Here is a 17,203-nt window from a genome sequence, read left to right as displayed (position 1 = left end):
CAGTTTTAAGGTGTAAAATGCATGTGTGATATGTATGCGTTTCATTTTAGCGACTCGACTTTACAGAGATCAGAAGTGAGTTGGGAAATATCAGAGAATTCAGACTCCAGCGCACTTGATGGGAGTGGAGAGAGAGATACAAAGAGCACTAAGTAACATGTTTTAATAAAAAAAAACAAGCTTTTACCGAAACACACGGCTCAGTTTTCAGAGCTGTCAAAATGCTTTTAGTTTTTGTCCGAACTGAAACAGCCAGCTATAATTCATATTGCAATCCACATAAGGTTTTCTCTCCAGTCTCAGACTTGTAGAGATGCAACCACATAATGCTGCATAACATTTTTAGTTCATTTATAGCTTGGAATGTGCTAACAATTTATTATATTATTATTATTATTAAAGTGATATTTTAATGTTTTTTTTTTCATGAATAATTTTCAGATGTCTTGACTTTTTAAAATTTAAATGTTACTTTTTTTCAATTTAATTTGTAATCAATTTAATTTGCTTAATTTTAATCAATGCAAGGTCATTTAATTTGTGATTAACTAAATACTTTTATAAAATAAGGCATATGTATGTGCACTTTTTATATTATTTTAACTTCTCAGCATATATATATATATATATATATATATATGTGTGTATATATATATATATATATATATATATATATATATATATATATAATGCTGCGTACCTTTTTACACTATTTTCTTTTTCACTTTACAGATCATTCTTATTCTTATTTTTATTCGTATTCATATACGTTTTCTTATTCTTTCTTATTCGTATTTTTATTCTTATTATTCTTATTCTTATTCTTCATTTAAGTGATATTTAATTAATAATTTTACCAGTACATACATATATATTTTTTTTTTAATTTTATTTTAACATCTTAGTATTTTGAAATTTTGCGATAATATTTCTTAACTTGACTTGACTTTTTGACTTGACATATAATATTTAGCCAGTTTTAAATTTAGGGATTGAGCCTACAAATGAGTAACACTGCAATTTATTTAATTTACTCGAAATCAATTGTACAACTAAACCCAAAAATACACACACATCCTTTTATTGTGATTTGATTGGACCAACTTGTCAACATTAAACTTGCTTTTGCATTTTCACAGTCCTGCTGCATGCGTTCTTGTTCTCTTAACCGATTGTTTTCTGTCTTTTTGTAGATCCTTTTGAGGCGTTCATCATTTTTTCCATCAGACACGAAATTCGCCGCATCAACCTGCAAAGAGGTGACTACAGCCTGTTAGTCCCTGGGCTCAGGAACACCATTGCTTTGGATTTCCATTTCAGCCAGAGCCTGCTATATTGGACCGATGTCGTAGAGGACAAAATTTACCGTGGGAAGCTGTCAGAGGGTGGCGGTATGATTCACAATTTTTTACATAGTTTATGACGGTATTAATATTTATGACTTTATTATACCATACAGGCTATAATATGATTCAGTGGAATTTACAGTGCATCATGCACTGATTCTTGAGTACTGGGACTGAAAATTGCAGAACTACAGAAAAAAAAAAAAAAAAAAGTTTGTGTCAAGGAATTATTTTGGGATGAAAGTACTTTTAGGTGCAACCTCCTGCTTCTCCCAATTTCTCACAAAATGTGTTTTCCTTGCCTGTCACTCCAGTACCAGTACAAACATGAATAATGTGTCGTCATATTATTGTCAAATCTAGCATTTACTACAGGTTGCATTCACTCCAGGATGTTTTCAAAGTGCCGTTAACACTTTGGTTGACAAAATAATTGAGGTAGTTTTGTATTCTATCTATCTATCTATCTATCTATCTATCTATCTATCTATCTATCTATCTATCTATCTATCTATCTATCTATCTATCTATCTATCTATCTATCTATCTATCTATCTATCTATCTATCTATTTATCTATCTATCTGTCTATCTGTCTGTCTGTCTGTCTGTCTGTCGATATATCAATATATAGATGATGGATAGATATAGACATAAATAGATATAGATAAATAGATGTAGATATAAGCTAAAATGACTTTTTTACAATTATGGAATTTTATTTATTTTAAATATTATTAACTGATTTATTTTTACTTCTTTTTATTTTTCATTATTTATTACTATTTTATTTTTAATTTAATTTTATTTTATTAATATTTAAGGAGTGACAAATACCCCTTTATTTCAATAAAATAAAAAATAAAATGAATTGGCACATTTATGTTATGTAGATGTTGTAATATATTTAGATCAACAATCAAAGTGTAAATATTGCTATTTTCAAAATTATTAGCAGGTAAACCTTCCATGTTCCATGTCTCATGAATCATGATTCTTATTGTCATGATTTTTATTTTTCTTATTGTTCAGCACATTGTGAAGGTTTTTTTTTAGCTCTGTTTTACACTTAAAAAGCAAAGTCAGTCTACCAACTGTGTTAATATTTCAGCTTCGAAACGTGTGAGAAGTAATTTGCACTCAGATCACAAAAGAACTGATGAGTAGATATTGAGAAAGAGAGAGAGAGAGAAGTAGGAACTAGGGCTGCACGATAAATCACATGTGATTGTCAGGCGCATCTCATCAGTAATGCCGGCTCTGTGATTAGTAGTTAATCTCCATCATGTGCTTTTAGATGGAGCGGCATTTAATACACAGAGCTGTAGATCGCTGACAAGCTACGCAATATCGCGTTCATAATCGCAGATGAATCGCATTCAATTATGAATGCGATATTGCGTAGCTTGCGATTTGTTGTGCAGCCCTAGTAGGAACCACTTAGTCTTGAGGGCTATACTAACGTTTCTTTTCACAAACTTCATAGGGTACCAAATTACACTCGCCAAATGCCAAATTTAAGTAATCTTGAGCTTGACCGACCAGCTAACAACCTAACAACCATTTATTTCCATTAAAATAACCCACGTTGTTGTCCTGGCAGGTGTTTCGTCAATTGAGGTGGTGGTCCAGCATGGTCTAGCCACTCCAGAAGGCCTTGCCGTTGATTGGATAGCGGGAAATCTCTACTGGATCGACAGCAACCTGGACCAGATTGAGGTGTCCAAGCTGAATGGCGAATTACGAACCACCCTCATCGCCGGGGGTATGGAGCACCCTCGGGCCATCGCCGTGGACCCTGGCCAGGGGTGCGTTCTTCACTCCAGTTGAAGAAAATAACAGCAAAGCACCAGTTTTCCAATTACTTCATAGCTTTAATGAACAACTTCAGTGATTGATAGCTCCATTCGGTGGTTTGCGAATCGTAATGAACCCGTCTAATCACCCATAAAGGAGTTTTTAAATGATTTCCAGAAGGGATATTACCATGAAATTGGGCCATTACACATTCTTACCTGTTTTGTAATTGTGCTAATGCTAATGCTTTTTAATGAGGATGTGGTTTGCGAGTAACCCTCGTTTGAAAGTCGTTTAAGGTAGATTTTTACATCCAGTTTTGTCGTCAACAGCGCCTTGTTCTGGACCGACTGGGACGCCACGTTTCCTCGCATTGAAGGCGCTTCCATGAGCGGGAAACGGCGACATGTTGTTTTCAAGGACATGGGCTCCGGTGCTTGGCCCAATGGATTGACCTTGGACCACATGGAGAGCAGGGTAGTATGGACAGACGCCCGGTAAGAAGGTTTTTCGCAAGACAAGACTGTTAGGGAATGTTTTGGATGGAAACTAGAAGGTGAAATTGGGAATAAGCTCAGTCATTGGTAACGAATTCATGCTCTCGTTTTGTTGAATGATTGATGATTTTTTTTTTTTTTTACTGGTTCAAATTCGAGATCCACCTCTGCTGGTGACGAAATGACAGGCCGACAGAGATATGCTATTACTATTGATTATAACTGTGCCCATCAAGTATTTTTTGTATTTTACAAAGCAGCAGCATAGCAATTTTGCTGTCTTGACACATTCATAAAGTCTCATCTTGCATTTCTCACCACGCTAGTTCAATTCCTCTTGTGCCCGGTGGCTCCAAATGTGCCCAAATTAATATTCGGATAATGAGATTCTTGGACTTAATGAAGAATCTGATCAATTCTCGGCTTTCGATTGCCTCATTTTTGTCTCTGCTATATTCAGATCACACATCTCTCTTTCTCTCTTGGTCTGTCAACAGCATTTCTTTCTTTCTGTCTTTTTCTCTGAACAGTTTCTTGACATTAAAGCATCAGTGAACACTAAATTCCTTCTTACAGACTATTTTGACTCTTTTAGACTGAATTCTCTCATTTATTTGGAGTACACTGTCTTTGTAGTAAAAATGTACAAAATGTTCAATGTATATTGTTGTCTTGTTTTTACTTTTGATTTTACTAATGGAAAGCTAAACTGTGCCATTCACAAGCAGTTTTATTTTTGTAGCCTAATTTAATGAAATTCAAATAGATATCATTTGATTCATTTTGTTTCAGTTCGGTTGATGTTGCTCATTTTTATGTTTTGTTTTGATATGAATTGGCTTAATGTCAGTTCAGTTAAATGACAATTTAGAGTCTCTGTAAACAAGATTTCTGAAATTTGAGTTGATTAAGTTCAATTCAAGTTGATTTGACTCTACTCAGTTCAGTTAAATGAATTTTAAGCAAGTTTTTGGTTTTATTTGATATAGTTCAGGTTGATTTTAATTTGATACTATTTGGTTGAGGTCAGTTAATTGTTGTAATTCTGAGTTAAACTGAATTAACTTTGATTTGTTTCAGTTTAGTTTTTTGGGGTTGGTTTGATTCACTTTTTTATTTAATTTTTATTTGAAATAACTTAGTTCAGTTAATTTAATTTAATTGTTGTAATTCAAACTGAAACTATTACATTTTGAGGTTGATTTACTCAACTAAGTTCAGTTAATTGAATTGTCTTAATTCAGAGCTAAACCTGATTAAGTTTGATTTGATTCAGTTCGACTGAGGTTGATTTGACTCAATTAAGTTCAGTTAATTGATTTGTTATAAATCTGAGTAAAACTAAATTTATTTAGCTTTACTGAATTCAAGTTGATTTGATGTGAATTTATTTGATTCAAAATTTCTTTAAGTTCAGTTAATTAAAATGTCTTAATTCAGAGATAAACCAGATTAAGTTTGATTTAAGTCTGTTCGAATTAGGTGGCTTTGACTCGATCAAGTTCAATTAATTGATTTATTATAAATCAGGGTTTAACAAAATTGATTAAGTTAAATTTTATTAAATTCAGGTTGATTTGACTTGAAATGACTTGGTTCAGTTCAGTTAATTGCATTGTCAGAATTCAGAATTAAATGAGATTAAGTTTGATTTGACTCGACTCAGTTGATTTAAGTGAACTCAGAGTTAAACAAGCTTTCATGTGGATTGCACTGGATTTCAAACCACTTGTTTCATTTTAGTTAACTGAATTTTCATAATTCAGAATTACGCAAGATCAAGTCTATTTTGAGTTTCAGTTTTTTTTAACTAGAATTGACTAAACTGTACGGTTTATTCAATTGAACTGAGGTATTTCAGAATTATAAGATTTAAGTTTGATTTGATTCTAGTTAAGTCAAATCAAATCAACCTGAACTGAATTGAATCACACTTAATGTATCTTGTTTAATTCATTCAGTTAATTCAATTTGATGTAGGGTAAACGTACATATTAAGCTCTCGTACCCATTAAGCACACTTCTATTTTTGAACTCAGATTATAAAAAGAAAAAAATAATTTATTTTCCTACTTGCTGTCTTAACCAATTGATGTGTTTGTTACTACATACCTTCTGTAATTTCAAGTCAATCAGATCATTGCACTCTGAGATATGAGTATATGTTCACACTGTCCGGCAGCCATTTTAAAAGCTTTCTGAAAATTTTCCCCAAAAGAGGAACCCTTTAAATGTGCATTTTTTTTATAGATGTTTACGCCTTTATTTTTATTCACTGCTTACTGTAAAATTAAGAGATTAATGTTCAGAATTTTGCATATTGTAATAATAATAATAAAACAAACAAGTAAAAATCCAACACACACATAACAACCAATTAAAAACAAAGTAAGATATAAAAATCAAAACTTAAAGGTACTTAGACTCTGTGCATCTCTAATTTGTAGAGGGAGTGCATTCCAAAGGAGCGTAGGAAAAGAAAGCCCTATGCAGAGAATCATTAACAATGCTGAGAACAGCAGGGCACAAAGATTCAAAACATGATTTAAATAATCTTGTAGGGAGAGGATCAAGTGTGCAAGTGGTAGCGTTCATATGTGACACCTCCCTGGTAAGCAGCTCAGTCAATTTGAGAAAAAATTGGGATTACTTTGATTATTATCTATAATCTGAGAAAAATAAACAGATCTGGCAGACTCAATTTCAGCTCTATATTCTCCCAAGTGGTCTTTCCAAGCTTGATAAAACACATTCAGGCCTGAGTCACGCCACTTGCGCTCCAATTTACGGCAAGCTGCTTTCTTAGAGCGCAAGTCGTCAACGAGCAAAAAATACAAAGCGAGACTTCAAGGGAGCAAAAGAATCCAAATTAGAGGCAAGAACAGTATTCAACTGCAAGATCTTATCTTTAAGAGAAGCTGACGGAAGACCACTAAGAGAGGAAACAACAGAATCTGCAAAATCTGACCAGTTAATTGATTTCCATTTACGGAAATGAACAGTATGAGAAAATGAAGTACAAGGGAGAGACATATCCAGGTTAAAGAAAATTGCCAAGTGATCTGAGAGACCAATGCCAACAGAAGACAGCTGTGAAACAATTGCATCATTTGCAATTATAACCTGGAACGTGGATGTGGGAAATAATTAGCCTACAGTTTGATCCAAAAGATAGTTTTAGCAACATATCACAGATGCTGCAGAACACAGTTTGCTGACTAGCTGTATAAGATTGTGTGCTACACTAATATATTACTTCACAGGCATTACTGGCTTGTACTTTGACATCCATAATATTGTAAATTTACAGTTTATTGCTGGTTTGTGGTTTTACAGTGCTGTAATTTTTAAAGATTTCATATTATTTTAAGGTGAGCTTAAAGGGTGCACGACTATGAAAATCACACAGCTTCAGTGTGACATCAATAAGAAAAAGTAGCATTTCATAGATATTGTTAATAATAGTTGTTCATATTAAAATATGTGTGAACTTAATACATGACCTAATTATTACATGAAATTGATTAAAAATTGTTGCTGCTCCAATTAAGCTCAGTGTGCTCTCTTTAAGCTCTTCCACATTGAACGTCTATGTAAATACTTCATAAACAGACTTTAAATATTAGCTGACGGTCGTCACTTTAAGTTAATCTTTATAAAATGATTAATAACTTATTTTAGCAGCTTTAAGATGACGAAATCGAGGCATGACTATAGTTTATGCCCAAAGATGAATGAGGCATGTTGTCCATTCAAAGAAGTAGCCAACAGAAACCTGTCATATCTGTCCAGAAAAAAGCAACTAGAGGCTGGAATACGCTACACAACTTTTAAAATGTTTTACCGACTTTCTAAATGGTTTGTTTTTTGAGTATGTTACTTCGCTGAATGTGGACTTAAATGCTTAAATGACACTTCACTGTGAATATATAACTGATAAAATTGAATGCCTTGTTGCTTGATTTTACTGTTCTGTTTTTTTTTTTTTTTTTTTGACTTTGCACCTTCAAATAAAACATTTTTTTCAATTATTCTTTAAAAAGGTTGTTTAAAATAAACAAGAATTTTAAATAAAACATGATGTGAGCTTAATGGGAACAGGGGTGTGCTTAAAGGGTACAAAATGTACCCATTTAGCACAGCCAGACTTTTTGCATTTAATGATGTACATCTTAATTGAAATGCTTTTGTCATTTAAAATAAAATAAAATATTTCATTTTAACATAATTTCTTGTACTGAAACCAATATCTTGTGCACTAAAAATGACTCAATGTAGATTTTAATGGGTTTAATAGGTAAGTTTACCCTAATTCAAAGTATAACAAGATTGAAAATCCTCGATTTGATTCAATTCAGTTTGTTGAAACAGTGCATGACAATGTTTATTAAGAAAGTGAATAGGGTCAGTTTTGATTTCATGTGATTTTAAAATACTCTGATAATTATTAAGAAAATGATTTATCCCTCCTCAGATCTGATGCTATATACTCTGCTCTATATGACGGAACGGGGATGATTGAAATTCTCCGAGGCCACGAGTTCCTCTCTCACCCATTTGCCGTGTCTCTCTTTGGTGGGAATGTTTATTGGACTGACTGGAGGACCAACACTTTGACCAAAGCCAACAAATGGACCGGAACCAATGTGACTGTGATCCAAAAAACCAGCGCCCAACCCTTCGATCTGGAGATATACCATCCTAGCAGGCAGCCACAAAGTAAGTAACCGTTTCGCTGTCTTTCAAAACTGTCTAGAGAGGCTTTGAAAGAGATGATGATTTGAAGGATCCAACAGAACATAATGAGAGAAATCTCTAGATTGAACGAAGTTGTCATGTTGGATTAACAGCGTACAATGACCCAGTTTTGGCACATTCCCATTTCTCACTAGAAGATTTTAGGGACTAATTGGCTGCAAAGCTGTCTCGTCAAGAACTCCCTTGATTCCCATCAAGAATTCCCATCATTTCTGAAACATGAAACAGATAGTCAAACACTACAAGGTCACATCTATTTTCTGAATTTCCTACTGGAAACTAAATGCACTTTCATTTAGAAACAAAATACTTATCAAAACAGAAACAAAATAATGTTTTATTTTTGACTTCTTTTGAGAAATGTTTTCTTATTTTCTTATTTTATATTATTTGTTATTTTTTATTTTTTTCCCTTCTAAAAACGAACTGCACTTTCAAAGATTCCATTTCGAACCAAAAGATATGCCAAAACAGAAACAAAATAATGTTTTATTTTTGAGTTCTTTTGAGAAACGTTTAATTTGATCTTGTTTTGTTTTGTTTTATTGTTCTTTTAAAAACTAAATACACTTTCAGAGATTCCAATTAGAACCAAAAGACGTACCAAAACAGAAACAAAATAATGTTTTGGGTTCTGTTGAGAAATTTAATTTAATTTTATTAATAAATTAAATGAAAAACATGAAAACAAATATAAAAAAGAACAAAGAGAACTTTTCCAACAAATAGTTGTGTATGATTTTTTTTTTTTTCACATCGGCCCGAGGTTTGTTTTTTTTTTGTTCTGTTTTTCCAAAGAATTGCAGAAGATGCTGCAAAAAGTTATTCAATTATAATAAATTAGTTATTAAAGTTAAATAATTTTGTTATGATTTGTTTGCTTAGCATTTTCTGAAAAGCTGTGACTTGCTAATGTGTTCAGAGTGTTTTTTAATGGGATGTTATAAGGTTGTTAGGTGTTTTTGCTGGTTGCTTACTGGCCCAAGTCAAAAGAGCCACCCCTAATGACCTCTGGGTAATTTCTTGCAGCGTGTATCAGTTCAGTGTTCGCTGAACATGCGCTTGAAATCTGTCCCTCCTTCTGTAACCCTCTTTTAATTGGCCTAATAGAATTTGTTCACCATTTGGGCAATAAAGTACAAAAGAAGAGCCAAAAAACGTCTCATAAATAAAACACAATTGAATCAGCCCGTGATGGCTGTCCAGAATCTTTTCCCTTGGGTCTACATCTGCCAGATGCGGAAGAATCAGCCTTCTGTCAACACATAGAGCTTGGCATCATCCACCAAAGCTAAATTACACCCTTATTGGCGCTAAGAGGCTCTTTGTTAACTCATGACTCCAGATAAACACTTATAATGGGCTGGCGGAAACATTCACGGAGCGTTCCAGATAGTGATTGGCAGCTATAAACCTACGGTTTGGATGCAGTGATATGCCGCACAGATGTGTGAAGGCTTTTTTGGAGATTGTGGGTTTGTTTTTTCATGTTCTGATCAAATTCGATTTGAAGTACAACCTTCAACTATATACAGTCCTTGAAAATGATGATGAAAGTTGATGAAAGTGAATCTGGAGTGAATCATTTTAGAATTATATATTTAGACTCGCCATCTCACGCTTTGAACCAGGTTGTTTTGAAATTTACCTCACAGGCTACTTTAGAAATGGGTGTTTGTAAGCCAAAAGTGTGCTCCTGAGCTTTTAGATTGAAACATTTATGATCGTTTTTTGTAGCTTTCTTTTGTTTCTGCTCTTGGCTGTGCTTGTCCTGTGGCTTGACTTTACTTTGTTTTGTGATTTTGTTTATAGCGCTGATAATTTTTGCTTTTATCTTTTGCTCATTTCTTTTGTTTCATCTGTTTTACCCCCCTAGGCTTTTATCTTTATTTGTTGTGATTAAATGTTTATATTATGACATTTGAAGCACTTTGAGCTGCCTTTTATGTCTGAAAGTTGCTTTATAAATAAAGTTATTATTAAATGTGTTGTAGCTTTTGTTCTTTTCAAACATTTTTATCTGGAACCCAGTTTATTTATTTTATTTTACTTTATTTTAATTTACTTCACTTTACTTTATTGTATTTTATTTTATTTGTATGAATCAAGTAAACATTCATAGTAATTATTCAAGTAAAATAGTCAGCAATAATTTAAGAATAAAAATGTGAGAAAATGAATTAGCCTTGGACTGAACTATTTATAAAAGAAAAACCTTTTATTTTTTATTTTTTTTTTTTATTTATTGTTTCTGTTCTTGTGGCTGTCCTGTAGGTTAACACTTGATCTACTCTGTTTTTAAATATTGTTTATAGCACTGGTCATTTGCACTTTAATATTTATTTATTTATTTAGCTGTTGTTTTGTTTCATCTGTTGTCATACATCTTTTATTTGTTTTATTAAAATGTTTTCATGCCCTTCATTTGATGTATTTTGAACTTAAAAAGTGCTGTATAAATAATGTTTCATTTATTTATATATTTAATTATTTATTTATTTTATTTGAAACAGTGATCTGGAAAATAAAGATGATGATGATTGTTATTATTATTTGTTATTTATTTTTTACAAATTACATAACAATGTCACTGTACATTCAAGTATTTCTCAATTAGGTAAACTTTTTATTTCAACTTTAAATTTTTTCCAAGCAATAATTTAAGTTAATAGGCAATACACTGAAATGAAATAACTTTTGTAAAATGAATGGGCTTTAGCCTGAACCATTATAGCATTTTTTTCTGACCTTTTTCTGTGTCTGCTCTTGGGTGTTTTTGTCCTGTGGCTTAGCACCTGCTTTCCTCTGTTTTGGGATTTTGTTTATAGCTCTGGATGTCTGTTTTGTGTCCGTTTTCATTATCCATCTGCGTCTGAAGCGTACGGCCCGCATCGCTATTGGTTTTCACGTGTCAGAAAAGCTTAGCGAGAGTGACATAGAGATTACTGTATTCATTAGGCCCAAAGCGACTGTTTTTATGGACTTGTTATGCATTTTTTAGTTACGTGTGTGTTTTACGGTCCCATTTAGAGTTGTGGAGTAACAACCTTGCTCTGAGCAAGAACAAACCCAGGGAATGTTGGGTAGGGAATAAGGGGCCTAATTACTCAGCACACCATCCACATCTTCCACTTGTTAGGCAGAATACTTTTGGTTTTCAGGAGACTACATGCATGGAAATATTAAGAAATTAAATGTAAAAATTTTAACGTTGACCTGTGGAAATAATAATCAAAGGCATTGCTGTCTAATAAGTTGCTGTGGTGGTAAGTCAGGAGAATGAATTATTAATGCAACGTATGGAGAATGTATGCTCAGATATTCTTTTATTAATGTTTTCTCTTCTCTTCTCCTGTCTTCTTCAGCCCCTAACCCGTGTGCTGGTAACAAAGGAAGAGGCCCGTGTTCTCACCTCTGCCTTATAAATTATAATGGTTCTGCATCTTGCTCTTGTCCACATCTCATGAAACTGTCGGCCAACAACCGAAGCTGCCAAGGTGAGCACAGCCTGTCTCCTGGACTGTAGATCTCGCTTTTTACGAGACGTGTTTGGCACGCACACTGAAACTCTAACACCTAAAGACTTTTAAGACTTTTAATATTAGAAAATTCAAATCGTACATAAAGTATTAAGTCTTTGTATTTTATATCATTGTATTGAATAATAATAATAATATTTATAATAATATTATGAAGTTGCATTTATGTATAACATATATTAATATTATTTAAAACACTTTTCAAACATTGTAATGTTAAAACTCAAGTCAATAATATATATATATATATATATATATATATATATATATATATATATATATATAAAAAATAATTTAATATTAAAATGATATCTAATAATTAAATAAAGGACTGTGTTCAAATGCATCAAATTAAGTAAACATACATGCATATCGACCCAGTCCTTTGGTACATTTGTTTCATTATATTAATAAAACAAAATAAATAATTAAACATATATGCATACCAACTATCAATTCAGTCCTTGGTTTAATTGGTACATTTCATTATATTATGTTTATATATATATATATATATATATATATATATATATATATATATATATATATATAAGTAATGAGCAAAAAAGCTATGAGTAGTTGTCTCTTTTTTGTAACATTGTTTGATTTAATATTAACATTAGATGTCTTTATACATGGCAATGTCTAATGCACAGATCTGATATTTGGACTCAAAAGTGATATTTTTGGGCAAGAAATGCCATTCATGTACACTGATACTTCATTGAGGCACAATTTGCGAATTACAATATAGGTTTCTTCATAAAAATGAGCGATCCACAATTGAATGGAGCTGATATGAAGCAGAATGTCTGATATTGGAATAATTATAGCGTGTATCAGGAGACTTTCGCGACCTACCTAAACTCATTACAGACTGAAATGGAGATCTCTCTTTACCGGCCGCCCCAGAGATCTCTCTAGAGGTCAAGAAAGGAGAATTTACAGTATGAGTCCTTTGAGCTTTATGTCTTTATAGCGCTGCCTTTGTAAGGACACTCAATTCCCCTTATTATATTTGTCCCGCTAACTGATTTAGGTCATATTTTTCACTTCCAGAGATACTGGAGACAGAGAAATAGAATTCAATTGAGAATGAATTTAAGTTGATTATATATTTATGCATTTGTGAACAGGTGTGAAGAAGTTTCTGTTATATGCTCGGAGATCTGAGATTCGAGGAGTGGACATCGACAACCCGTACCTCAACGTAATCATGGCCCTCACCGTACCCGATATCGATGACGTCTCAACAATGGATTACGATGCTGTAGACGAGAGGATTTACTGGGCCGATGTGAAGACCCGAACGATAAAACGGGCGTTCATTAACGGAACCAAACTCGAAACCGTCCTGTCTGGAGGTACGTCGAGTTCCATTTTGACAGTTATAATCTTACACAGTTTACACACTTTCATTGATAGAAGTGTCAAATGATACCTTATTTTGCATTTTTGTTGTCATTTGGCTTTCATAAAAGTATTCACAATTAGCAGCTTGTTTCATTAACATGAATAAATATGTAGATAATTAATTTTTGTCTGTTTTTAAACACAGCCTATTTGTTTATAAATATATAAATTACAAATTATATGATATTGTATTATATAATTTATTTATGTATTTATTTAATTATTTGTTTATTTATTTCCATTTTATTTATATAAAATATTATGAAAGGTGCTGTACAAAAATATATAATATAATAAAACTTATGTTATACTAAATTATATTAAATCATAACTTGTTTTATTTTTTCATTTTATGTTGTTTTTTCTCCTTCTTTTCATTTTTTATATATATAATTTCTTTTTATTTTATTTTTAATTTGATAAAAAATTATGAAATATGTTGTACAAAAATATAAACATTGTTATATTAAAATAAATTAAATATTTATTATCTTGACTATATTATATTATATTATATTATATTATATTATATTATATTATATATTATATTATATTATATTATATTATATTATATTATATTATATTATATTATATTATATTATATTATATTATATTATATTATTGTTATTTCTTTCCTATTGCATTTTTTATTTTTAGTTCATTTTGTTTCCTTTTTGTCTGTCTTGTTTTAACATTTTATGAAGTGAAAAAGGACATGTTCTGTTCTGTTCTCTTCTATTCTATTCTATTCCTTCTATTTGTTTTATTTTGTTAAAACAAATGACGAAAGGTGCAATGCATAACATTATGCGTGTGCACACACACACACACACACATACATTTTGCTGTGTGTGTACTTTGTTTTATGTAATGAAAAGATGAAAAATGCTGATTATGTGTTGATAATATCTGTATTTACAGACCTATCTAATGTCCGTGGCCTGGCTATTGACTGGCTGTCGAGAAACATGTACTGGATGAGCTCAGACAATGACGAGACCCACATTAACGTCGCCCGTCTTGATGGATCTCTCAAAACCACCGTTGTTCACGGCATGGACAAACCCAAGTGTCTCGTCCTGCATCCATCTAAAGGGTAAAAAGCAAAAACCACACTAACAATTAGCTGTATCCATATTGGAGAAGTTACGGGCTGCGTGTCGCTAAAGATCGCTATCCTATTTATTAGTAAGTAATTGCACACTTCCGTCGAATTGTCACCTTTTGTTACTATCAAAGCTGCGTGTGAGAAACATCAGTTACAGAACTAATTACTGAACAGGTCTCTGTTTATATTCAGCGTGCACAATTAACTAAAGTTATTAGAGTCATTTTCTTAGAGTTGATTAAGACTGACAAATCGTTGTAGCCGTGAAAACTCTTTAACGACGCCAAACTGGTTGTCAGCCAATCAGAAATGTGAATTTATCTTACCCTTGTTGGGCTGGTCAATGACAGCTCTTTAATTAGCATACATTATGATTCCAAGCATGCAAGCTAATTAAAAACGAAGCCAGTTCCTCGCAATTGTTTACACAAGATTTAATATAACACGATTCATCCAGTGATGGATCTTAAGCACGGTACAGTGCGCATGTTGTTGCCGATATCTCTCGTGATCTTTGCCCCTTGTGTCGCGTTTTTTCCGCCAGCTGTCTTCTCGTTTTAGCTTCCGACCTCTTCGACATTTCTGAAAGTCATCTGTCACATAGGTTCATGCGCACCATCAAGATGTATGAGGGAGATAGAGACAGCTTTATTTGATTGTTTTGTGCTCTGTGGTGATTGTGAAGATAAAGTTCTTTTCTACCTTCCCGACCTTCACGCGGGTCGCGATCCTTAAACAGAAGAGTCCCATCCTCATCTCCAAGACTCATCCATCTCTCTGAATGATTCTTGTTTTGTTGTGGTCTACAGGAAGATGTTCTGGATGGATGGAGGCACTATAAATATGGCCAATATGGATGGCAGCAACATCAAGATTCTGCACCAGAACCAGAAGGAGCCTGTTGGTAAATTGAAGTTCCAAATCCTGCAGTAGTGAGATGTGTACTTAGAGAGTGTTTCTTTGCTTTAGTCTGATTGCATAGCTTTTTGCATTGTTTTTGTTTAATTTAGCTTGACGTTGCTTTGCTTTTGTCTGTTTTGCATTGCTTTTTTGTTTTTGTTTTGCTTTGTTTTTCTTTGTTTTGCTTTTCTGTTTTGCATTGCTTTTGTTCTGTTTTATTTGCTTTTCTTTGCTTCATTTTGCTTTGCTTTAGTCTGTTTTGCACTGCTTTTTCATTGCTTTTTCATTTTAGTTTGTCTTTGCTTTGCTATTGTCTGTTTTGCATTGCTTTTTTTTCTTTGTTTCTGCTTTGCTTTAGTCTTTTTTGATTTGCTTTTGCATTTGTTTTGCTTTTCTTTGCTTTGATTTGCATCGCATTCATCTCTTTTGCTTCGATTTAGTCTGTTTTGTTTTGCTTTGCTTTTGCTTTGGTTTAGTCTGTTTTGCATTACTTTTGCTTTGCTTTGCTTTGCTTTTCTGTGCTTCATTTTGCTTTGCTTTAGTCTTTTCTGTAGTCATCTGTTTTGCTTTGCTTTTCTTTGCTTGAGCTTTGGTTTAGTCTGTTTCGTGTTGCTTTTGTTTGTTTTGTTTTGCTTTGTTTTGTGTTGCTTTCATCTGTTTTGCTTTGGTTTAGTCTGTTTTGTGTTGCTTTTTGTTTTATTTTGCTTTGCTTTTTGTTTGTTTTTTTTTGCTTTGCCTTTGTCTGTTTTGCATTTTTCTTTTTTTAATTAAATTATTTTACTCTTTTTTGTTGTTTGTTTCAGCATAGAGTAAGATGTTAGCAACACTGTTTTCTTTGCTTTAATGTTTGTTTCGCTTTTGTGCTTTTACTTTTGTTTTTGTTTTAACCATTTAAGAAATCTGCTGTTTCAGACAATCTATTTTAACATTTGCAAGATCACACGGCCTCATGTACATGTATTTACTGTAATTGCATGTGAGAATAAGGGCTCCATTTACTCATTCCTCCTCTTCCCCTAGGCCATGTCTGTTGAAATCATTATATCTTTAGTAATTTGGTCTGAGTAGTAGCCCTAGGTATTGTTAGAGCTCTCTGAGATGTTCGTGGTTCTCTCCTCAACTCATAATTAAAGCAAAATCTCCCCGACACGCAGTACATGTGATTATGGCCTAAGCCAAATCTTAAGTAACAGTGGTTATCATTATGATGTGAACAAGGGATTATTGCAGATGAAGGAAATAAAAAGAGAAATCAACCTTTTGAACTCTTTTTGAACACTATTTATGCTGTGCAGCAAATAAACATGCTTTGCTGTAGGGGAAATTGCAGATTTCAAATAACCAGACACGATTTGTTAGTGACGATGTGTGTTGATATTCATAAGATGAAACAATGTTCGGTTCTTTGTTATTTAAATTAGCTATGTTTAACAGAAACATCTCTTGTGACAAGATAAGGTCAAATAATGAAGCTTGGGCTAATTCTGTTTACTCTCGAGCATCCAGTTAAAGGAATACATCACCAAAAAAATGAAAATTGCTATCATTTTCTCTCCCTCATGTCTTTAAAACCCAAAAGTCTCTTATACTCACCAAGGCTGTATTTATTTGTTAAAATAATATAGTAAAGACTGTAACATTTTTAAATTTTATTACAATTTAAAATAACTGTTTACTATTGTAAAATATTATAATATATAAATTATTCCTGTGATGCAAAGCTGAATTTTTAGAATCATTACTCAAGTCTTAAGTGTCACATGATCCTTCAGAAATCATTCTAATATATGGAAACTGATCTTTTATTTTATTTTTTTAAATATTTTTTCTGCATTCTTTGAATAGA

General features: G+C 32.5%; 1 protein-coding gene across 4 annotated transcripts in view; it reads left to right on the top strand.

The window, feature by feature from the left end:
- The window catches only part of lrp1ba (low density lipoprotein receptor-related protein 1Ba), a 306,580-nt gene that overhangs the window by 131,619 nt on the left and 157,758 nt on the right, over positions 1-17,203 (top strand). For all 4 annotated transcript variants that reach the window (XM_058759880.1, XM_058759883.1, XM_058759882.1 and 1 more), the window contains 8 exons: positions 1,194-1,391; positions 2,949-3,153; positions 3,475-3,639; positions 8,114-8,358; positions 11,763-11,894; positions 13,073-13,300; positions 14,271-14,445; positions 15,267-15,361. In XM_058759880.1, the coding sequence (XP_058615863.1) occupies positions 1,194-1,391; positions 2,949-3,153; positions 3,475-3,639; positions 8,114-8,358; positions 11,763-11,894; positions 13,073-13,300; positions 14,271-14,445; positions 15,267-15,361 (1,443 nt within the window). The remainder of the gene's footprint in view (positions 1-1,193; positions 1,392-2,948; positions 3,154-3,474; positions 3,640-8,113; positions 8,359-11,762; positions 11,895-13,072; positions 13,301-14,270; positions 14,446-15,266; positions 15,362-17,203) is intronic.

The sequence above is a fragment of the Onychostoma macrolepis genome, chromosome 22 (assembly GCF_012432095.1).
Source record: "Onychostoma macrolepis isolate SWU-2019 chromosome 22, ASM1243209v1, whole genome shotgun sequence".
Lineage (NCBI taxonomy): Eukaryota > Metazoa > Chordata > Actinopteri > Cypriniformes > Cyprinidae > Onychostoma > Onychostoma macrolepis.
This window is presented reverse-complemented; position numbering and strand designations above follow the sequence as displayed.